General features: G+C 38.9%; 1 protein-coding gene and 1 long non-coding RNA gene across 8 annotated transcripts in view; both read left to right on the top strand.

Annotated features, from left to right (window-relative positions):
* LOC122060946 (suppressor of mec-8 and unc-52 protein homolog 1-like) overlaps window positions 1-15,627 on the top strand; it is a 59,437-nt gene extending 43,810 nt beyond the window's left edge. For 3 of the 7 annotated variants that reach the window (XM_042624064.1, XM_042624065.1, XM_042624067.1), the window contains 3 exons: window positions 14,071-14,209; window positions 15,054-15,113; window positions 15,539-15,627. In XM_042624064.1, the coding sequence (XP_042479998.1) occupies window positions 14,071-14,114 (44 nt within the window). In that variant the 3' untranslated portion in view covers window positions 14,115-14,209; window positions 15,054-15,113; window positions 15,539-15,627. Of the gene's footprint in view, window positions 1-14,070; window positions 14,210-15,053; window positions 15,114-15,538 lie in introns of those variants that run through there. The other 4 variants (XM_042624066.1, XM_042624069.1, XM_042624068.1 and 1 more) reach the window with 4 other exon arrangements.
* Window positions 15,628-16,479: 852 nt separating this feature from the next.
* On the top strand, window positions 16,480-18,346 carry LOC122060947. The gene is made up of 2 exons (XR_006134512.1): window positions 16,480-16,576; window positions 18,071-18,346. It is a non-coding gene; the product is annotated as an uncharacterized LOC122060947 (long non-coding RNA).
* The last annotated feature ends 5,479 nt before the right edge of the window (window positions 18,347-23,825 follow it).

Here is a 23,825-nt window from a genome sequence, read left to right as displayed (position 1 = left end):
CCTGTTCAAATTCTTTTTATTTAAATTCAAGTTCTTTTTATTTAAATTCAACACTTTTATTATGGCGCGGAAGCTTTGCCCAAAATTCCCGAGTTGATTCCAACCTTAGAAATGCGGTGTGGAAGCTTTGCCCAAAAATCCCGAGCTGATTCCAACCCTAGAAATACGTCGCGGAAGCTCTGCCTAAAATTCCCGAGCTAATTCCAACCCTAGAAATACAGCACGAAAGTTCTGCCCAAATTTTCAGAGTTGATTCCGATTCTAGAAATATAGTACGGGAGCCTTATTCGGATTCCCGGAAATCAAAATCCGTAGTCACACCCTAGCAAAGAAGCCCTGTCAATTTTTTTACCCAGGTGCCGGAAGTTTTAAATTTCCCTAAAAAAAAGAAAAGAAAATTGAATTGTTGCCCCCGAGTCGAGGAAAATTATCGAAAATTTTACTATTTTCATCGGTAATTATCATGTAGATACTATATTGTAATTTCATTTGCTTCATTTCTGTATATATTATTTTATGTATTTATTGCATGAAATAATGATTTACTGTTATAATTTCATGTATTAATTTTAGTATCTGTTCATTAAATGTAATTCGTTTCATCATGTCATATGTTACCGTATGTGTTCCTCACATGAAATAACGATTATGATTTTCCTGTCATAGAGCATTGCACGTGTATGTAGATAAGATAATTGCATTTTTCATTATTTTATGTAAATTTTATTATTTCATGTGAAATTCTTTCAAGCAAGTTTATGTATATATGTTTGTGTTATTTCATGTAATAGAACTTCTTTGCTAGCTTAGACTGTTAAAATTCTCGGGGGAGAATATTCGAAATCCAAGCTTCTGATAGAAAGCTCGGAATTTTCGGGCAAGGTGGGTGCCTAACACCTTCCCACACGCAACCTGACACGGACCCCCATCTCTGAAACAGACCAAAGTATGAAGTCAAATTCAGGGGTTCTTTCCTTTCATAGGAATCCAACCCCTATTCGAGCTCGATCCCTCGATCGAAATTGGGCTCTGTCATAGGGTTCTAGGCCCTGAATCCTAGATGGCGACTCCAAACATCATTCTTTCCCCATTCCCCCAATAGTCGCCAGATCATGTTTTGGAGACCATTCAATCCATTCACCCCCTGCGAGGCAGACCAGAGGTGAGAAGGAAGGTTAGAGCGGAAAAAAGAGAGAAAAAGAGAAAAAAGGGTATTTTCCCTTACAGTGGCGACTTCATTGGGGATGATTTTAGGCTGTTGACACAAAACGTGTTACACTTATGGCCCTTTTTTTTTTCAATGCCCTATGAAATATTTTTTTTAGGAGTTTGGTACAGATGAGACCGTACTCGAACATGCCGAGTTGCCTACGTATCCCTTGTGAGGAATCAGGTCAAACGTAGTTCAAGTAGTTACCCTGAATTTAAACATCATATTTTTTCTTGACAAGACTTTCTTTACTGTGAATGGACCACTCCAATTTGGTCGGAATTTTCCCCGAAGATCTTGTGTAGGTGCTCTTTGTTCTCTGAGAACCAAATCTCCAACTTCAATGTTGCGAGGACGAACATTTTTATTAAATGCTCTTGCCATTCTCAACTGATACTTTTTTAAATTGTCCATGGCTTTCATTCTTTTTTCATCCAACAAATTGAGTTTATCATATTTAGCCTGTACCCATTCTCCTTCTGGTAGCTTGCTTTCTATGTGGACTCGAAGAGAGGGGACTTGTATCTCAATTGGCAACACAACTTCCATTCCGTATACAAAGGAATACGGAGTTGCCCTGTAGAAGTTCGAATCGACGTTCTATATGCCCATAGTGCATACGGTAAGTGATTCGCCCAATCTCTATGTGTATCTGCCATCTTCTGGAGAATTACCTTCATATTCTTATTAGCTGCTTCCACTACACCATTTGTTTGTGGACAATAAGTGGTGGATTTATGCTGTCTGATCCCAAACTTGGTGCAAAGTTTATCGACTTGCCTTAAAAAATGAGTGCCTTGGTCAGATATCAGTGGTGGATCCCATGTCGACAAATGATGTTCTCTTTAATAAACTTGGCCACCTTTGCAACAGTGAGGACTGAAAATGACTGTGCTTCTACCCATTTGGTGAAATGGTCAATTGCTACCAATATGAACTCATGACCATTTGATGCTTTGGGAGTAATTTTTCCTATAACATCAATACCCCATGTAGAGAATGGCCAAGGGGAACTGAGCGAATGCAATTCTGTTGGCGGAGTATGTATGATATTGGCAAATATCTCACATTTGTGGCATTTCCGAATGAAATCTACACAGTCTGCCTCCATTGTGCGCCAATAATATCCTAATTTCAGGATTTTCTTGGCTAGCATTCTTGCATTCATATGAGGCCCACAGATACCTTGATGTATTTCTTCTATCACAGTCTGCGCCTGTTCTTCATCCACACACAATAGATGAATTCCATCGAACGATCTTTTGTATAGCAAATCGTCTTGCAATGTGAATTGGGTGGCAGATTTTTTGAGAAACTTCTTTTCCCCTGATGTTGCTTCCATAGGATATTTCCCTTCACTGATGAAGTCCACAATAGGAGCAAACCAAGATCTTTCATCTGTTATCAAGGCATTCACTGAGCCGTGATAGATGGGCTTTACCTTTCTTTCAACCAGAAAAGGTCTTACTTGGGCCATAGGACTACACTCAACCATTGATGCTGATGTTGCAAGAGCATCGGCGAACCGGTTGCTATCTCTCTGGAAATATTCGAAAGAGATTTCTTCAAAGTGTTAGAGATCTCTAGATATTCTTGATAAGGCTTCAATTTCTCATCTCTGGTCTTCCATTTCCCTTGAGTTTGGCAGATTACAATGGATGAGTCACCAAACACTTGGATCATTTTTACCCCAATTGTCAGAGCTATCTCCAGGCCGATTGCACATGTTTCATATTTAGCAATATTATTAGTGCATGGAAAATCAAGTCGAAAAGATGAAGGCAAATATAGCTCGTCGGGTGTTATTAATAACACTCCTGCCCCATACCCTCTTTGATTGGTTGCTCCGTCAAAATATAATTGTCGTGTGTTAACAGAGTTTCTTTATTCAATTACCATGATTTCCTCATCTGGAAAAGCATTGTCTAATGATCTTCCATCTTTTGTGGGATGTGCAGACAAGTGATCCGCAATTGCTCTGCCTTTGATAGACTTTTGATTGACATATGTAATGTCAAATTCTGAGAGTAATAGCAACCACCTTGCCATTCTACCAATGAGTGCAAGCTTTTCGAATAAATACTTGATAGGATCCATTCTGGAAATCAAGTGAATTGGATATGCCACCATATAGTGTCGCAACCTTCTTGTTGCCTAAATAAGAGTTGTGCAAGTCTTTTCTAATGATGTATACCGAACTTCATACTCCAAGAATTTCTTGCTCAAATAGTAGATAGCCTGTTCTACTCCTTTTACCTTATCTTTCTGAGCTAACATGGACCCCATCAAGAATTGTCCTACTGACAGATATAACAGAAGTGGTTTCCCCTTTATTAGTGGCATAAGAACCGGTGGATTTAACAAGTATTCCTTGACTTTGTCGAAGGCTTCTTAACATTGGGAATTCCACCGTGTGGGCCGCTCCTTCTTCAACAACTTGAACACTGGTTCACAGATAGTGGTCAATTGGGATATGAAATGGCTAATGTATTGGATGTGACCAAGGAATCCTCGTATTTCCTTCTCAGTCTGAGGTGCAGGCATGTCCCAGATTGCTTTAATCTTGATAGGGTCCACTTCTATACCTCTTTCATTTACGAGAAAGCCTAATAATTTTCCTGCCTTCGCGCCGAACACACTTCTGAGGGTTCAACCGTAATTGAAATTTCTTGATTCTTTAAAAAAACTTCCTTAGTGCTAGGATATGCCCCTGTCTGTCGATAGACTTGACAATTATATCATCGACGTAGACTTTCACTTCCTTGTGAATCATATCATGCAAAATAGTGGTAGCGGCCCTTTGATATGTGGCTCCCGCATTCTTTAGACCAAATGGAATTACCTTATAGCAATAGGTCCCCCAAGGGGTGATGAAAGCAGTCTTTTCCATACCTTTAGGATGCATGCTGATCTGGTTGTATCCCAAAAACCCATCCATGAATGGCAGCAAAGCATGGCCTACCTTACTATCAACCAATACATCAATATGAGGCAAAGGAAAGTCATCTTTAGGACTGACTTTATTCAAATCTCTGAAATCCACACACATTCTGAATTTTCCATCTTTCTTTGGAACTGGAACAATATTGGCCAACAACGAGGGTACTTTCTGACTTTTCCATCTTTCTATTGCTTAAATTACTTCTCTAATCTTTTCACTCCATTCAGGCCGCATTCTTCTAGCCTTTTGTTTGATAGGCCTCGCATCTGGATACGTAGGGAGTCGATGTTGCACTATTTTTGGGTCAATGCCAGGCATGTCTTCATAGGATTAAGCGAAAACCTCTGCAAATTCTTTTAACAGACTGGCCATTTGTGAAGTTTCTTCTTCATTCAAGGTTGCACTAATTTTAATTTCTTTAGGGCATTGATCGGATCCTAAGTTAATGAGTCGAGTGTCCTCACTCATAGGTTTAGCTCTTTTTTCTTTAGATTGTTTTAACAATTCATGATATTCATTAGTTATTTTGTTAAGATCATCATCAGAAAGAGACAAATCATACTCGAAATCAGAATTTTCATTGATAGCTGGAAAGACTACAGACTCAACATACTGAAAGTGCGGAATTTCATTAACATAAGGAAATTCAGAAAAAGCACAAGTAAAAGGAAACTCGATAATAGAAAGGGAATCTTCAGTGTACTTTGTGGTGATTTTAGAACCGATTGGACCCTGAGTCTTAGTGAGCTTGAAGTCATATCCTGCACTGGTCCAGTTGAGCAGTGGTCCGCAGGTTGGATGAATTAGTAGATATGGCATTGGTCCCTCCTCTATCTCTTCAATGGCAATAACGTTTACCTTAAGGGTTTTATTGACACCAACACTTTCACCTTCTTCATGGAGTTGAAGATGCCCCAGTTTCTCTTGGCAGAAGAGTTCAGATTCGGCCTACCTACTCTTGGCACTTTTTGTGGTAAAAACAAGTTGATCAATCTCATGATCTGTAAACCCGAATTTTCTGAGGGATGCACCTCGCCCCAAGCTACTCAGCCCTCGCTCCAGAAAATCTAACTTCTCAAGCCTTTTATGTGAGGCAATCCCCTTTCCACGGTCATACGGTTGACCTCCATCTCTGATGTAACCATTGCAGTTGCTTCTAGCACAGTAAGGCCAGATATTCATCCTTTTAGCTCTTCTCTTTCTAGCATATGAACTGCTCCCACAAAAAGAGCGATATTGCCCCTTTCTCAGCTCCTCCAGATACATCTTCTGTAGGCAAGAACAGATGTGAGCTCGTATCTCGATTGGAAGATTGAGACGCTAGGTAGCTCTTAATTTATGCTGCCAAACTTCTTTCAGTGTAAGACGAGGCTTGAGAATTTGTGATGATCGAATCAGGGATGCAGGGTTAATTGGAGATTCTTCTTCAGTTGTGGCAATCACATCTATCTCAAAGATGTCACTGATACCATTGTCTTGACTATCCTCCTTAAATGGTAGACGTTCCAGCTCATAGGTGATCTAATCAATTTGATCTTGATGGATGACTTCAAACTCAGAATCTGCTTTCTTAGGTTGAAAGTCAAGATCCTCACAACTGGGAAAACCTTTTGCTGCCTTTACAAAGTACCTCTCTAAGGTAGGATAATTTGCAACCCTTTTCTTGCAAGAGGATTCCTTTCTTACCATTACAAGCATCTTTTGATTCTCAAACCCTTGATAGGCTCTTGCTCCGCCTCGGCCCCTCCTTATATCTTCTAACATCTTTTGTTCTTCCTTTTGAGAAAACCCTAAACCACGCATTCCTGCAGCGTGAGGGAATTCAAGTAACCTCGTGGGTCCTTGCTGGTATTTTTCCAATCCCATTCCAGGAAAATAATGCATCTACTTCATCATTCGACCAACAGTGGTATTCCACATGCCCTCATAGGATATTAGAACGTTTTCCTTCATTGGATCTTTAACAACAGAAGCACAAACTTTTTCTAGTTCAAAGCCACTCAGACGCACCTCTTGTTCTTGAGTTTTTCCAACTTCAATGTTAGCCAATGTGTTGACTAATTGAGGATCTCCAGAAATAGTAATAACCTTCTCATCATAGATAAATTTTACTTTTTGGTGTAGAGTAGATGACACTGCCCCTGCTTTATGAAGCCACGAATGACCCAGAAGCATGTTGAAGGAGGCTGGGATATCTATCACTTGGAACTCAACACAGAACTCAGCTGGCCCTATTATCACCATTGTTGTGAGAATTCCGACAACATTTCTTCTGGTGTTTTCGTAAGCCTTAATGATCTGAGCCGAGGGTTTGAATTGATTTAGATTAAAGCCTATACATGTGGCAGCTCTCAAGGGTAGAACATTCAGATCTGATCCATTGTCAATAAGGACCTGAGGCACTGTATTCATATTGCATTTGACGGTGATGGACAGAGCTCTGGTATGCTTGATACCTTCTGGAGGTAAGTCTATATTAGAGAACATTAATACCTGAACAGCATACGTGGCTTCCACAATCTGAGATAATCACGACGGATCCATCTCTATGGGTACTTGCACACTGGTGAGGGATTTCACTACAGCTTCCCTATGGGCAGGAGATGCCATTAAAAACCCCCAAATGGAAACATTGGCCTGCACCTTCTTCAACTGGCTTAATACTTGATTCTCAGGTTGTGGCTGCCTGCTACACTGCCCTATCTCCGTGACAGTTGGTTGTTTCACTATCAACCCCTTGGCTTTGTAGTCTGTCCCACTTCTAGTGGCCATCACTTTCTTGGATCTTTCAGGCCTCTTTTTGATGAGAATATTATAGGGGTATTTACTCTCATCTTCCTTGTTTATATCACCAATCATGCCTACCATAGGTTCTTCAATCCCTTCTTCATATGCAGGTAGTGGACTTGGAGGACCCCCCGAAATGTCGATAGCTTGAGCTTTAACTATTTGAATAATGTTATTCAAATGTTGAATGAGCCCTTTGACAAATGGTTCATCCTCGAAATTAACCTTAAGATTTTCACAGACTTCTTTGTCAATTTCTTGCCGGACTGCCACTTTCCTCAACATTTTCTCAGTTACTAACATATCTTCACACATTTGATTCAGTAAGCAAAGCACATTGTCGTAGAAGGGATTCTCTTCTTCACTTTCCTCTTCAAACTCAATTTTAAAATATGCACTTTCTGACTTTTGATTATCTTCATTTTCTTCACCAAAATCTTCCTCTAGATCTTCATTTTCTGATTGTTGACCTTCTTCTTCATCTTCGTCTTCTTCAACAAGATCTCCTTCTAGATCTTCATTACCTGATTCTTGATCACCTTCTATATCCTCATCCTCGTCTTCTTCCTCCTCTGAATCATCGTTAGAGGGAAAGATTGGGCAAATGATATCTGTTGGATCCACATCGGGCCCATTTCCCCTAATAGCATTCACTGTCTCACAAATTTCTTCAGTATCACTGTCACTCTCTCCACTTATATGGATTAAGTGACGCTCATCCCTGTCTTCTTCTTCCTCTGAATCATCATTAGAAGGAAAAATTGGGAGAATGATATCTGTTGGATCCACATCGGACACATTTCTTCTAATATCATTCACTGTTTCAATATCACTGTCATCAGTCACTCTCTCCACCTATATGGATTAGGTGTATTTCATCTGAGATCATTTCTCCAATAGTCAATGCCGCCATTGCCTTGATCATGTCTGGCGTGACATCTTCTATTGTTGGTACAATGAGAGTTGTAGGGTCAATCTGGGACTCTTCTTCCCTATCTATGAGATTCACCGATCCGGTAGAGGAGTGAGTGGGAGTATCTGGATCCATTAACATATCAGTCCAAGAAGTTCCATTCGGCCAATCTACCTCCGAACACTGATGTTGGATCCCTTCTTCTAACCATCCATTCATAGGAAAGTATTATGGCGGTGGTGGATAAGGATAAGGGTTATATGGAATTGGCAAGTAGCAAGGTTCTGGGTGAAATGGCGGCAAAGACGGGGCAATAACTGGTGATGGTAATCCTTCCCAAGTTTGGGACACAATAGTCTGGTGTCGGATGGTAAGATGGAGATGGAGGATGTGATGCCAGGTGATAGGAAGGTGATGGAAGGTATGATATTGGGTGATATGAAGGTGATGGAGGATGTGGGTGATAGGAAGATGATGGAAGATGTGGGTGATAGAAAGATGATGGAAGGTATGATGCTGGGTGATATGAAGGTGATGAAGGATAGGATGTTGGGTGATATGAAGGTGATCCTATCTGAGGAAGTGTAAAATTGCAGGCGGGAGACTTTTATCTTCCCAGGAACGAATTTTTTCATTTCTCTTCCGATTCTCTTCTTCTTTTGCTTCTGAATGCTTGGCTTTGAGCAAGGCTTGGTAAGCTCGGGTAGTAAGACGCCCTCTCTTTGGTGAGGGTTGAATCCTTTGAGTAGGATCATTCTCATTTGAATCACTTTGTATCATTCCAACTGTTTCGTGATTCGGAAGGGGATTGGTAGTCACATTGGCTGGCTCTTCAATTCCAGTTCAATTTGCCCTGATTCAATCAAATCTTGTACTGCATGCTTCAGGGTGATACATTGGTTGGTGAGATGACTTTTGATTATGGAAAGAACAGTATTCATTGTCCTTGTACCAAGGAGGTGGAGGATCGCTGATTGGACGAGTGAGGCCTTTTTTCAATTTCTTACAACACAGATAAGGGCATCCCCAAATCTGAGAATTGCCTCCTCTGTATTGAACCTTTTTTGAGCTGGAAGACTTGGCTTAATGATAACTAGAGCAGGCTTAAGAGTTACTGCATGCACCGCAGGCTGTTGGTTGGTGCTTGCGGTAGTTACAATGTTCAATTCTGTATTACGTCCTTTACTATACCTTGTATTCTTACTCTGCTCTGAGGAACCCTGGGGACTATTCCGGTGTTACACTTCTCTAGATTCGGTTTTCAACTCTTCTCCCTAATGCTAGCAATGCTGAGAATGTCTCGATGTGCTGACTGTATAACACATCATAATAGGGATTTGCCAAGTTACCTAGAATCATTTCAACTTACTCTTTTTCAGTAGGTCGAGATGTCATCATAGCTGCCTTATCTCGAAACCTTAAGAGAAACTCTGTGAAACCCTCACCTGGAGTTTGTCGAACAGTTTCTAACTCTCGTCGAGTTATATCTAGTTCAGTGTTGTAAGAGTACTGCTTGGTGAATGCTTTCATAATCATTGACCAATTCTTAGTCTGGGAAGGGTCCAACTGAGTTAACCAACGAAGAGCTGGGCCTGAAAGAGTAAGCAAAAATGCTTGCCCCATTTGTTCTTCAATAAATCCTTATGATCTGGAAATATTAATGAAGACCTTCAAGTGTGCCCTGGAGTCACCCTTGCCATCAAACTTATCAGTGTTCCATTTAAATTTCTCTGAAATGCGAGCTCTGGGAAAGAGGATCATCTTATTAGTTTCTGTGGCTTGAGCATCTACGGCCTTCCCCTTCTGCAGCAACTTTTCAAGTCTTTCTAATTATTCCCTCATCTTTCTTTCCCTTTCAGTTTCCAGGGGTTCAGTTGGAAGATCTGGTCGGATTTCCTCTTTATCATCTTCGACCACAAGCCTCGGTATGGTACGAGGTGCATTGGATCCCATCTTGGTCCATTCCTGTTCTCCTGGGGTTAAAATAGGTTCAGTTTGTTGTTGAGGCTGCTTGGCATTAGAAAACTGGTTGAATAAATGACGCAATTCTTCCAACTCTAACTGCATTATATCCACTCTCCTTTTCTCTTGGGCATCTGGTTGACTTCCACTAGCCAGATCCATATTCGCCAACTGTTCAGACGATGTTGAGCTAGGTGAACTTGATGGAGTGAGTTGAACAATAAGTTACACCGTTGGTAAGGACTTCTCAGGGCTGACTTGGATCAAACGATTATCTTGACGGGTCCACACAGACAGTGGGGAATTTTTTTAACGCGGAATCATGCCTGACCTAAACCAAGAGATTTACATTTTAGATTTTTATTTTTATTTTTATTATATATATATATATATATATTTTTTTTTATGATGCACACACAAAATTACTCCCCCTCAATAACAAGTGTCTAACTTTGGCCCAATTTCAGTTGGTATTCACACATATTTTTTTTAGGGCCCAATTTAAACACAAATTATGGTGTGGGAAAACAAACAAGTTGGTCCACGCAAGAACAATCTCGCAACTGATTTCACATAGGTATTTTGTTTCTCCCCGTAGCATGGGAATACCTAATTATTCCTGGCTCTGGGATTGGTTCTATGGAACATTATCAGTTTGGAACTTGTGCTAATATAATGTGGTGAAGCGGGAATCACCCCACAGGCACGGTTGCATGAACCAAAACTTATATAGTTGCATCTCTCAATTCCCAATTGTCAAAGAACACATCAAGTTTAAACATTTACAGGAAAAATCTCACCCTAGGTGAAACTAGCTAAAAGGGTTCTAACTTGAACCGCAAACAATTACTGAGTCAGTTTGTGGTGTGCCCTAGTTGTTTAATGGTCTAGTTCCTATATGATGCGATGCAATGGGTAAGGCTGTAGGACAGAACAAGGTCACCCTTGATAGAACCGATATACCTATCACTGAAAGTGAATCATGGGTACGTGGTTCCTTTGATATACCAGATGGTACTATATCAAGGGGTGTGACTTCGCCGGTGATTGTCCATGACATTACATGGGTTCAGTCAGCTAACCACAGGGGTAGGTGTATCCGTGAGTGAGTGTGTGCACAAGTGTAGTGCAGAAAGTGGCCATTAGTTAATCTCATAATGGCCCGACATGTTCGACCACCCTGAGGGTTTCAAAATATTGACCATCCTCGTCAACCAATTTCACTTCGAGCACTCTTATGTAGGAAGTGGGCATCATTTGATCTCAGAGTACTTAGTATATCGTGCACTGACCTCCCTGAGGGTGCGGGCACGACATAGAGTACCCTTATCAACTGATTTCACTTCGAACATGATGCATGATGCAGTTAGCAAGCAAGATACAAACATGTTTGCATACAATGATGATGAGGGGGAGAAAATTCTAACATTCATTGTAAGCTTCTGGTATAAAAAGTTTGACAGTCCCTAGTGGAGTCACCACTGTAAGGGAAAATACCCTTTTTTGCTCTTTTTTTCTCTTTTTTCCACTCTATCCTTCCTTCTCACCTCTGGTCTGCCTCGCAAGGGGTGAATGGATTGAATGGTCTCCAAAACATGGTCTAACGACTATTTGGGGGATGGGAAAAGCATGATGTTTGGAGTCGCCATCTAGGATCAAGGCCTAGAACCCTATGGTGGAGCCCAATTTCGATCGAGGGATCGAGCTCAAATAGGGGGTTGGATTCCCGTGAAAGGAAGGAACCCCTGAATTTGACTTCATACTTTGGTCTGTTTCAGAGAGGGGGGTCCATGTCAGGTTACGAGTGTAGGAAGGTGTTAGGCACCCACCTCGCCTGGAATTTTCGGTTTTTTACCATAAGCTTGGATTTCGAATATTCTCCCCTGAGAATTTTAACAGTCTAAGCTAGCACAAAAGTTCTAATACATGAAATAATGTAAACATATATACATAAACTTGCTTGAAAGAATTTCACATGAAATAATAAAATTTACATAAAATAATGAAAAATGCAATTATCTTATCTACATCCACGTGCAATGCTCTATGACAGGAAAATCATAATCGTTATTTCATGTGAGGAACACATGCGGTAACATATGAAATGATGAAATGAATTACATTTAATGAACATATACTAAAATTAATACATGAAATTATAATAGTAAATTATTATTTTATGCAATAAACACATAAACCAATATATATAAAAATGAAGCAAATGAAATTACAATATAGTATCTACATGATAATTACCGATGAAAATAGTGAATTTTTTGATAATTTTCCTCAACTTAGGGGCAACGATTCAATATTCTTTTCTCTTTCTTGAGGAAATTAAAAACTTCCGGCACCTGGGTAAGAAAGTTGATAGGGCTTGTTTGCTAGGGTGTGACTACGGATTTTGATTTCTGGGAATCTGAATAGGGCTCTCGTACTATATTTCTAGAATCGGAATCAACTCTGGAAATTTGGGCAAGGCTTTCGTGTCGTATTTCTAAGGTTGGAATCAACTCGCGAATTTTGGGCAGAGCTTCTGCGCCGTATTTCTAGGGTTGGAATCAGCTTGGGAATTTTGGGTAGTGTTTCCTCGTCGCATTTCTAGGGTTGGAATCAGCTCGGGAATTTTGGGCAGAGCTTCCGCGCCGTAATAAAAGTGTTGAATTTAAATAAAAAGAACTTGAATTTAAATAAAAAGAATTTGAATAGGAGTTCAGTACTAACCTGATATGGATAACCTCAACCTGGGCTTTCGGAAATGAGACAGTCAACTTCAGCTAACTTAGTAAGCTAGGCTCAGGATTCTTACACTTTTTTTTTCTCTTTTGGAACAATGTTTTCTTCAGGGATTTTTCTCTCTATTGTTTTCCGCCGGGCTTTTACAGTGACCCAGGGGTCACTATTTATAAGAGGGGTAGGGGTGTAAAAAGGAATGAGGCCGTGAGAGGGGGGCCAAATCCGTGTAAAGGCTTACACGGATTTGTAAACCTAAGCACAATCCGTGTAAGGCCTTACACGGATTGTGTAAGTACTTACACGCCCCCCCTCGTGTCACCCCGTTTGTGTAAGTAACAGGGCACGTGTCACCTTGTTATACTCCGTGGCATCCTGTTTACGCCTCCAGACACTCCCATAGACTGGGTGGCTACTTCTAGCTTAGGCGGCAATAGGATTTGGTGGAGTTCTTATCACGTAAATAATAGTGGGTAGGTCGGTAAGTTTTGGTTTGGATAGGGATTGGTCTGGTCCGGTTTAAGTTTATGGTTTGGTTTAATTTTAAGGTTTGATTTAAGGTTGGATTTAGTTTTGGGTTCGGGTTTTAGTCGGGTTTAGGGTTTGGTTTAAGTTAGGGTTTAGGGTTTGGTTTAGATTAGGGTTTAGGGTTTGGTTTAGGTTAGGGTTTAAGGTTTGGGTTGGTTTAGGGTTTGGTCTGGTTTAGGTTGGTTTGGTTTGGTTCAGGGTTTGGTCTGGTTTGGGTTGGGTTGGTTTGGTTTGGTTCAGGGTTTAGGGTTTGGTTTGTTCTGGTTTAACTAGTTCAAAGTTCAAGTAGGCATTACGGCACACCTAGGTATTCGTTTTTTTCATACAAGGTATCAATGAGACCGTATTTTCGAATACTTTCCATTGATACGGGAATTGAGCACTTGCCATGCTCGATTGTCGTATTCTAGCAAAAGGTATTAATGCATCATTTAAAAATATCCGGTTTGACTGATCGCAAGTTCTGGGATAATCTGGACTTGTGCCGAAAATTCAACTTCTTTTCGAAAGAGAAAATATGTCTCCTCATTGCCCATAATTCATCATTGCCGAGGGGGGACAAAATTTGGTGTTTACATCTATGTTTCAGGTTTGGTGTTTAAGAACAGGTCAATGCTTGCGTCGCCTAGAGCTAGCACATTCTCAGGGTGTAACAAGTCTTATCTTTTCTCGAGATGGAAGCCAGCTATTAAGTACTTCCTTTGATAGCACTGCAAGGTTTTTCTAGAATTCTTGGGCAATTCCGATTCCATAAATTTTAATTTTTGAAACAGAGGCTATAGTGTTTCAAATTGCGTATTACACTGTGAGATATTATTTGGCTATTGACTACCTTCAGTTTCCTGCCTTTTTGTCCATTTAATATAAATTACTTGTTTGCAGCATGTGTTGTTTGTTGTTTTGATTGCAATGATTCCACTTAATATTAATGATACTGGTAACTGGAAAAGCATATACTTCTTGTTGAATGCTAAAATTGAATATAATTATCTGCAGTATTTGATGCAGAATTCATGGCCTCAAGTCTGGGAAGTTGTTGAAAGAATTTCGTGGCCACGCATCATACGTGAATGATGCGATTTTTACGAGTGATGTAAGTTGTGTTATTACTGCCTCAAGTGATTGGACAGTCAAGGTAACTAGTGCTTCCAGTAGAAGTTGGGTTATTATATGAACGTTATTTTTTTAACTTTTTTTTTTTTTAATGATCGGCCATTTTCTTACTGTCATGAGGTCATTTTTCTTGTTGTGGTAGACCCAGATGGGCATGGGGGGTCCATTTGATAGGGCACCCTATGCCCATGTCAGTGGTCAAATTCCAGCCTAAAACAAGCACAGTAAGTGGTTCAAAAGTGGGGGTGCAAGTTTGGCTCAGCGAGCCTGACAGGGCCTGTGCTTCGCTTTTCAGCCTGTGGATTGGGCCAAGATGTCCAGGCTCAGTGTCGGAGCCAGGCCAGAGCTGAGGCCTTGGTATGAGCCTGGCTTGGCCATGTGTGTGTGTATATAATAATTATACATAATTATATCGTACATGGGGCTGCCGGGGTCAATTAGGGCCAACCTGGCCCAGCTCAGCCCAACCATGGTCACTTTTGAATAGGGGTACAACTGGGCCTGGGCTGAGTTAAGTGGACCTAGGGTTGGTCTGGGGTAGTGGGGTTTAAGAATACCCAGCATAGCCTGGCCAGTTGCACCCCTATTCAGAAGTAAGTGGCATTTCTGTAGTTTTTCCACTTTGAACTTTCTCTTTAAGGCTCATTCCTACTTGTTTTGGGTTGAGACTTGACCGATAAGATTGGGTGCGGTCCTCCATCACATGGCCCCACCCAGGGTTCTGATGTGGTAAGTTTTGATGGATACAAATTGTTATGATCGATCTTTTCTCATATAAGGACCCTTATAAGGTTTTTGTTCTCTTGCTTTCCAAGGTCCTTTACTTTCTCTGTGTACAATGAATGATTACATTGTGCCTTTTGCAGGTCTAGGATGTAAAGACCTCAGGCTGTTTACAGACATTCAAACCACCACCTCCATTACGGGTATTTTTCCTGTTACTCTTTTCCTTAAAATTATCCACGTTGGGCTTTGCAACTGTTCCAAAATAGTAGTCCACTTCAGGCATTTAATGTATTAGTTTGATTGCTTTCCCATTTTTGCCTTTGACACACTATTGACTACTCCGAGTAGTTCTACTTCCCATGTAAATGAAGGTCAACATGAAATCCGTGTTGTAGATGAATGGGTAAACTAGGAAATTAAATTAAGAAAAGTGGGAAGTTAAAGAGTATCAATTACCATCATTTCAAATGTGTAATTTTTCAAAGTGAACTATTTCATAGGAATAGAGGAAGTATAAAGTATGCATTTCCTTGAAGTGCTTTTCCTGCCAGGTTGCTTGTATTCATTTCTGCCTTGATTAGTTCCTTGCGGCTAACTGTCAATACTTTTTTCATTTTATTGTTAGGGAGGTGATGCATCTGTGAATTCTATCCATCTTTTCCCAAAAAATACAGATCACATCATAGTCTGTAACAAGACATCATCAATATACCTCATGACACTACAGGGGCAGGTACCCACTCTCTATCGATAGAATATAGACACTTTGGGTTTCTTCTTCTCTCTTTTCTTTTTTATTATTTTTTTTAGAAATGTGTTATTTTCTACAGGGCTTATGTTGCTATTTGCAACTCGTGCATATACACTTTAGATTGTTTGAAGGCCCTTAGTTACATTATCACAATAACTAGCACTTCTAAGGCACTTATCTTTCTTAAACACAGATAATGAAAATTAGTATTCTTGGCAGTTGGCACAAAATTCTGGTCTTACATTTTCATAGTAAATTTCATCTGCGTCCTACAGAGGCTGCAGAGGATTTTGTACAGTTAACTGATGTCTATGTTTTATTGGTTTTAAATTAATCTATTTACACAAGGATCTGTCCTAAATCTTATTTAACCATGTGGAATTTGATGTAGAGGACATTTTATCGACAATATGCCTTCTTATCGTTAATATAATTGGGAATGAGTCCTCATAAATCTTTTGAGTAGGAGCAAAGTGAGGTAAGCATGACTCTTGGGAGGAAGAAACTTTTATTCTTATGCCTAAAAGCAGCATGTTGCTGATAAGATACAGAAAAGATGACTACTATGCAGCTTTTGGAAACTTGTGGTACACTGTTTGTAAAGTAGAGTTGTCATCAATTTATTATACATGGAAGGATGGAAATTTCATCCTCCCATCCTAGCATAATTTTGCCTTGGGTAATTATCTTGGATGTTTGGTATGTTCTGTAGTTAACACTCTTCAGTAAATTTTTCCCTTTCATCAACCTTTTAATTGCGTTTTTTGGCATCTCAAATCCTCATGATGGTTTTGTGTATGCTTTGGTGCAGGTTGTGAAGAGCTTCTCATCTGGTAAGAGGGAAGGTGGAGATTTTGTTGCAGCCTGCATGTCGCCAAATGCAGAATGGATTTACTGTGTTGGTGAAGATAGGTATTAACTAAAAGATGCCACTTCTAGACTTGGCATTGCATTCTGTATTTCCTATTTTGTTTAAGGCTTGTGGCAAACTGTCATTGTTAACTCGAGACTGTCAAGTTCTGCGTGATACTTAAGGAAATATTTGTAGTGTGGCTGCATCACCTTGGATGTTCCGTTCCATCATGGAAGTGGAACAGTATCTGTCTTCCAACCCAGTCTTTCTTAATTCACGAACACATCCAGGTTTCTTCTACTTGCTGCCTTTGTTGGAATATTTCTGAAGATAATAATCGTCTCTTCTTCTGTTGCCCCTTTGCTTCTTCCATTTGGAAGCGTGTTCTATGATTTAGTTGGCCTTCCAAGAGGTCTGTCCATTCCTTTAGGCGTGAATGGATATGGGTTGACACGACTTTTGCGGGTAGCAATATTTGTGACACTGTAGGGAAACTTGCTTTTTGGCCACCATATATCACATTTGGATGGAGCAGAACCTTAGAAGATGGAGTACCAACTCTAGATCCTTCAATATGATTTGGAATTCCAGCTTCAACGTCAGTTCCAAGCTTTCTTTGCTACCCCATAACCCTGTAAGGGATTCCCTAAGGAACAAGCTTATTGTTGTCTCCTGGTGTCTGCCCTCTTCCATTTTGCTTCCCTCGTAGTTGTTGGCTATTCTTGCCTCCGCCCCCCCCACCTCCCTTTTTTTTTTCCCTCATTGTGTAGCTTGGCTGTGTAGCTCTGCTCTCTCCCCCACCTCTTCTTCTCTCCACTTTTGTTTCCTTTGGTTCTCTTGAGAGGAAGAGGGAAAAAAATGAAGATTTCATGTAGTACTTTTGATCGAAAAATCAATCTGATTTATTTCATACCCTTCGCTCGATGAGATTAATATATTATTTATTCATCCAAAAAAAAAAATCTGCTACATGGTATGACAATTGGAGCTTAAATTTCTTTCAGGGGTAGGCTGCAGCCTCCCCTGTTCATGTGTCAAATTTGGGACCAGACAGACTTTGCGACATGCTAATGCAGGCTCAATCCAAAAATCGGTCCTATTTTAATTTCTATGGGGTATATGGGTTTTTAATTCATTGGGCATTATTAGTAATGGGCTGAATTACGAGTCCCAAAAGTGGGAGTTTTAAAGGGGTGTATGAAAATAGACATTTAATTAGTAGTGGGTCTATTAGGTAAGCAAAATTTGACACCTGACTAGTACAGGGTGTTCGATGTGGCCATTGGTATGCAACATGGCTGAATTCAGGGGTTAAGTATTGCCTTCACTATTTACGTTGTTGTGTTGCATTGATTTTTTGTTGTGTATACCTCTACATTTATTTTCCTTTATAAACTAACATGTTTCGACTTAATAATATTATACTGCTCCTTGGACTCATTTTTATATTATTTTGGAACTGTTAAAAACAATTTTGCCATTCTTTTCTGTCACACATGGTTATTGTTTCTTGTATGCTGCAGCAGAATCACATTTCCTTTTGTACATTTCAGGAATATGTATTGCTTCAGCCATCAATCTGGTAAACTGGAGCATCTAATGAAGGTTAGCATCAATAAGTAGAGGCAGTGCTTTTATTTTCAAGAAAAGTTTAGGCAAGTAGGATGTGACTGAATTTATGTCTTATGTCAGCATGACTATACTTGGGTCATAAGTCATGACCACCAGATCAATATGATTTAACTTTTAAATTAGAATACACGGGATTTCCCCTGTGACCGATATCATTATAATTTCTCAAATAATAATAGTTGTGTAATGTACTGTCATGCTCTTTATGGCTGCTTCTCCCATTACTTGTGAGTCTTCTGATCAGCTTGGGCCATATCTGGTAAGATATTAGGCTATGTTGCATAGCTTTTTTTTTTTTTTTTGAGTTAAAATATGTGTAGTTCGGAACTGCTTATCCTTTGCCACATGTAGAGATAATATTGAAATGGCTTTTGGTATTTGATTTTTTTTTTCTCACGTCTCTCGCATTATATTTAAAATTCCTGTCACACAGTCTAAATGCTAATGTCCCTGTCATCCTTGTTGAATCCTTGTCGTTACTACACTGGATGCTCCATTTAGATGGTCTTATGCATGTATACATGGATTTATAAACTTTCCTTTCATCTCTAGCCAAGAGAAATAAATCCCATTAGAAAGACGAAACCATTTTTCTTGCACATTATTTTTATTTTTTATTCACGCAGGAAAAAAAAAAACCCTTAAAACCAAGCGCTACTTTGTGCACCACCATTGCATCCGCTTGTGCGTGTGCATGTGTGTTCAAGCATATTGAGTGCATGGATCATAGCTATTTTGTGCATGTTTACATAATCGGTTATATTGATTCTTGAGCACAAACCTAGTGATGGCATTAAGTTATTTTCTTATTATTGAAAGGTACATGAAAAGGACGTGATCGGTGTCTCTCACCATCCTCACCGCAACGCTGTTATTACATACAGTGAAGACTGCACCATGAAGATGTGGAAACCATGAAACTTTGCTCACCATTTTTTCATTTTGTAAAACAGATTCAGTTCTTTAGACTTTATCAATCATTAGTATTTAGCTTATCATTCCCTTCATGGATTGCGCTATCTGTTCATCAGTATACACTAATAGGCAAATTATATTCTTGCTTTTCAATTTTCTAGGGAGGGAATTTCATTTTCCCAAGGGCAAATATGTCAGAGTAATAACTACTGTAGTTCTTTTTGCACCTCCTCTTAGGGGAAGAAATGAAAAGTATTGTTCTAAGGAAGCCACTGAGTGCGGCATTCTAGTTAGAAGATTAAGCAAACTGTTGGCTAGACAATTCATCATTGCTGTCGGCATTCTTGACCATATAAGGTATATTAATTTGAATATGTAAGCGCGCATTATGCGATACAGAGCTGTGCACGGTTGCCAAGAACATTGAGGACGAAAGAGATTGACAACACCTCTTGCCCAACTAGGTAAGACAACTAATCTCTGGTAGTCGCTGTACATCTATGGGATGCAAGGATTAAAGAATCGGTATCAGTTGCCGTATCGATCGGTCAAAATTAAGATACGTATCGGAGGGTATCGTATCGTATCGGAGATACATTAAGATACGCTAAAGATACACACATAAATGGATAGGAAACATTTTTTTAAACACTTTTGCATAAAGAATTTGTTAAAAAAAGCTATTGATAACATGTATTATGCATAAACACTAAATTGAGGGTATCGTACTAAGAATTCAAGGTCTGTAGTTGTCCCATAAATGTAAAATCCTTGTTCCCAACCTTGATTTCCACTTTAGTTAGAGAGAAATATGGCTGACAGCAACTTTGGAACAAAAACCCTTCAAAAAATCGTTTTTTTCTGAAAAATTACCCATATTGGCCATTATATGACCGTAGCGCCGATACGTATCGATATACACCGATACGTACTGATATATATATCGATACTCACCGATACGTGCTGATATATACCGATACATACCGATACATTTTACCTCAATTTTATATTTTTCATAGAGTCGTATCGAGGCATGTCGTATCGTATCGATGTGTATTAGTGGTGTATTGATGCATATCGGTATGTATTGTAGGATATATATCGATACGAAATGATTTAAAAATTCAATGTATCGTGTCGGTGTGTATCGTATCGATCGACTAAATTTAAGATACGTATCGGAGGGTATCGTATCGGTATCGGAGATACTTAAAACCATGATGGGATGTAATATTGAGAGATGGGGGTGGGGAAGGATGTGATAATGTGAAAGTTGCAGGTGCAATACATTGATAACTCAGTAGGGACAGGTGACGGTTGTACTCACAATGAAATCATCTAGAATTGCCCTACTAAGTTAAATTTCAGTTTACCTCTCACATGCTCCCAACTCAGAGGTTCTTTCCCCTCTTTTGGGAGAGGGATTAACACATTGCCTGTTTATATTGGAATCTTATACATTAGCCAGTGGCACGGAGTAAAAATGAAATTTCCATGGGATGCCGGTTCCTCTCCTGGACCATGGAACCTCCTGTAACAATTTCACACCATGACCTCCTGCAATAAGTTCCACGTGAGATTGTTGCAGGAGGTCATGGTCCAGGAAATGACTCGGTTTCTTATTGTGGGTGTCGAAACAGCATGGGGTGAGCGTGGCCCTTGGGGGGCTGCATTATTGATGAGGAGAGAGAGCAAGTATATATTGACAGCATGTACTTTGTTTTCCAATCTTTAAATCATGCTTGCGTACATTTAAAATCGAGGGTTATCGTCATAAAAAAAAGTCGTGGATTGTATGTGCCCTAGCACCAAATGTATATTCGATGACTCAAGAGTACCACCCCTAAGAAAAGGTTATGGACATGACCATACAACTAAAACAAAAAATTTTGCATGCCACCTAATTTTGGTGAATCAAATCATGGTATTTAGAATCGATTGAATCACCCACCCCTTATGTAATTATTTTTAATAATAGAATAACTAACTATAAATCCAGTAAATATGAGAATTTCTTGTTGGTCCATCCATCATGGAATCCATTGATTGCAAGTTGAGGATAAATTATACTCAAGGTCTTTTAATCACATGTCAATTTTCAGCTAAATTAAAATTTAACAAAAATAGCAAAATAAAGCTTCGGAATCCGTGAATACCTAAACACTACAAACACCAAGACAGGATATAGTAAATGCTAATATTGGAATTCATGCCAATATCCCTACTAGACCATGCCTTACGTTTCCCAATTATATATTTTTATATTTATTCACCCAAAAAAAAAAAAAAAAAATCGGGAATCCAAGAATACCTAAACACTACAAACACCAAGATAGGTTATAGTAAATGCTAATATTGGAATTCATGCCAATATCCCTACTAGACCATGCCTTACGTTTTCCCAATTATATATTTTTATGCTATTATATTTATATTAATTTAATCCTTTCTTTTTATCTTTATGCTATTATATTTAACTTTATTGTTTGTATTGCTAAATGCATGTTTTCATACATGGATAGCTTCTGTCAACCTTTTTCCCATAAGAAGAGTGTCTAAATGACACATCTATTCTATAGGTGTATTTAAAACTTGATACATTCTTTTCATTATCACTTGTCTTATTCTCTAAGTTTTTTGAAAGTCAAGGGTAAAAAATGACTTCAAATACATTTTAAAATAACTCATCCTTATATCATTATCAAAAGTTGTCATTATCTTGAATGACAATATTTATCACCATAAGAAAGAAAAAACATTGTCTTACACCAGAAGGACAAAAAAAGTTAGATTATAAAGTATGTGCCATCATAATGGGTATCAATAAGATAGTCCCGCAAAAGCAATAAAAAATTATTGAAAACTTACAACCCCTCAAGGAAGTTTTTGAGTAATTGTCATACTGGTGTTTCGCTTTCATACTCAAATTTGGTAGAAAGGATGTCAATATCATCAATAATGCTTCATCTGATTAGATGTGAAGAAAAATTACAAACGAAAATTTCCCCACAACTTCCACTCTGTATGGTGCTGTAAAGTAAAATTATAGCAATTCTTTCACCTTCTATGTTCTCTATGATACGTCCAACATATTTTTGTGTCATTTCACTGCAACTCTACTTTAATCAATGTCCTATGTTGATTTTTTTTCTTATAATATTCTTATGCCATTTTTATTGATAGGAAAAGAAAAAGATTTCACTAAAAGAAATAGAGCATTTACATCAGAAGTTGAAGCAATGTTTTTGTGACACAGAGCACTCAATGAAAGGGTGTGCATGAAATGGTTGGCCTTAGAAAATGTCCAGTCCATATGGAAAAAAGAGATACTTTTGTACTTTGCATAAATCTTCAAAAACACCACTATAGAGTACTAAGGCCACGGAAAGCCAGATAGGTATGGAATAAGTTGAAGTAGCTAGGTATGGAATAAGTTGAAGTAGCTCCTTTTCAGTGAACCATACTTCAGTGATTTTCCACCCTATTTGTGAGGCCAAGTTTAGTCCTTCCACGATGTTGTAGGCCTCTGTTTCCACTAGTTGATTATCGTGAATGATTCCTCTCATGAGATAAAAAAAAAAGCGTCATTGGTTAGTAGCATCTGCACAAACCAAAATAGGAAATGAAAAAAATTGGAGACTTGGATATCCTTCTAATGAGAGGTCTTGGTCTTCTGTACAAGAGGAAATAAAGTGATCATTCCACATGTTAGTATAAGTTTTGAGATCAGAAATTCAGTGCTTACATTTTTAATAAAACATTCAAAATATTGCAGTTGTTATTATTATTAATTCTTATTTGGTTAATGTGATGCCAAATAAAGAAAATAGTAATAGTAACAACATTGAAGCACCAATTATTAATTATTTGAACCTGACTAGGGTTTGGAAAAAAAAAAGAAGAAGGTGTTTCATCACTGCAATGAAAGATGATCCTGGGATGCCATTTTATTTTGATATATAAATGTTATATATAATCGGTGATTTGGATCGGAATTGGCCGTGATCAAATCAGTCAATTCCCATCGATTGTAATCAGTTTTTGGCCATTTTTGGTCGATTATGATCGATTCCAACCAATTTGAATTGGAATCTACAGTGATACCTGATTCAGTGATTTGAAACATTGGACTGCACTTGGATCATACTTGGAACTTGGAGGTATCAAATTGAAAGATATGCAAAGTAAAAAAATAGGGCAAGAGAACACTACCTCTTGGTGTAGGTACATGCTAGCGGACATGGCCAGTGGGAGGGCACATTTGAGCATCTTCAGGGTGGGGCAATATAATCTTTTTTCACCCATTGTGTCTAGGTGTAGACACATGCTGGGAGGTAGCATTCTTTAAAAAAAAAAAAAATAATAATAATAATAATAATATCAGGGAGATGATTCCTTAAAGGATAGTGTGGCTTCTGCACTAGCGTAGGGATCAATGGAAACACATATAGAAGCATCAATAACGACGAGATTTTAACCTTTCATGTGGAGCAAGGTGGTCATAATAATAATAGGCCAAAAAAATGCTACCTGTAGGCATAGACATGCATGGTCAATGAGAGGGCACACTCGAATATCTTCAGCGTAAAGCAATGGAATCTTTTCGTACCAATTATGTCTAAGCGTAGATAAACACGATCTTTTCCACCATGTATTTACATACATTCTCATTAATCCTCACACTGATGTAGAACACACGCTCTCTTAAGAAACCCTCTCCCTATTAATAACCACCGCCAAGATTATTCTTGTTCAGTTTTC

This window comes from Macadamia integrifolia, chromosome 14 (assembly GCF_013358625.1).
Source record: "Macadamia integrifolia cultivar HAES 741 chromosome 14, SCU_Mint_v3, whole genome shotgun sequence".
Taxonomy (NCBI): domain Eukaryota; kingdom Viridiplantae; phylum Streptophyta; class Magnoliopsida; order Proteales; family Proteaceae; genus Macadamia; species Macadamia integrifolia.
This window is presented reverse-complemented; position numbering and strand designations above follow the sequence as displayed.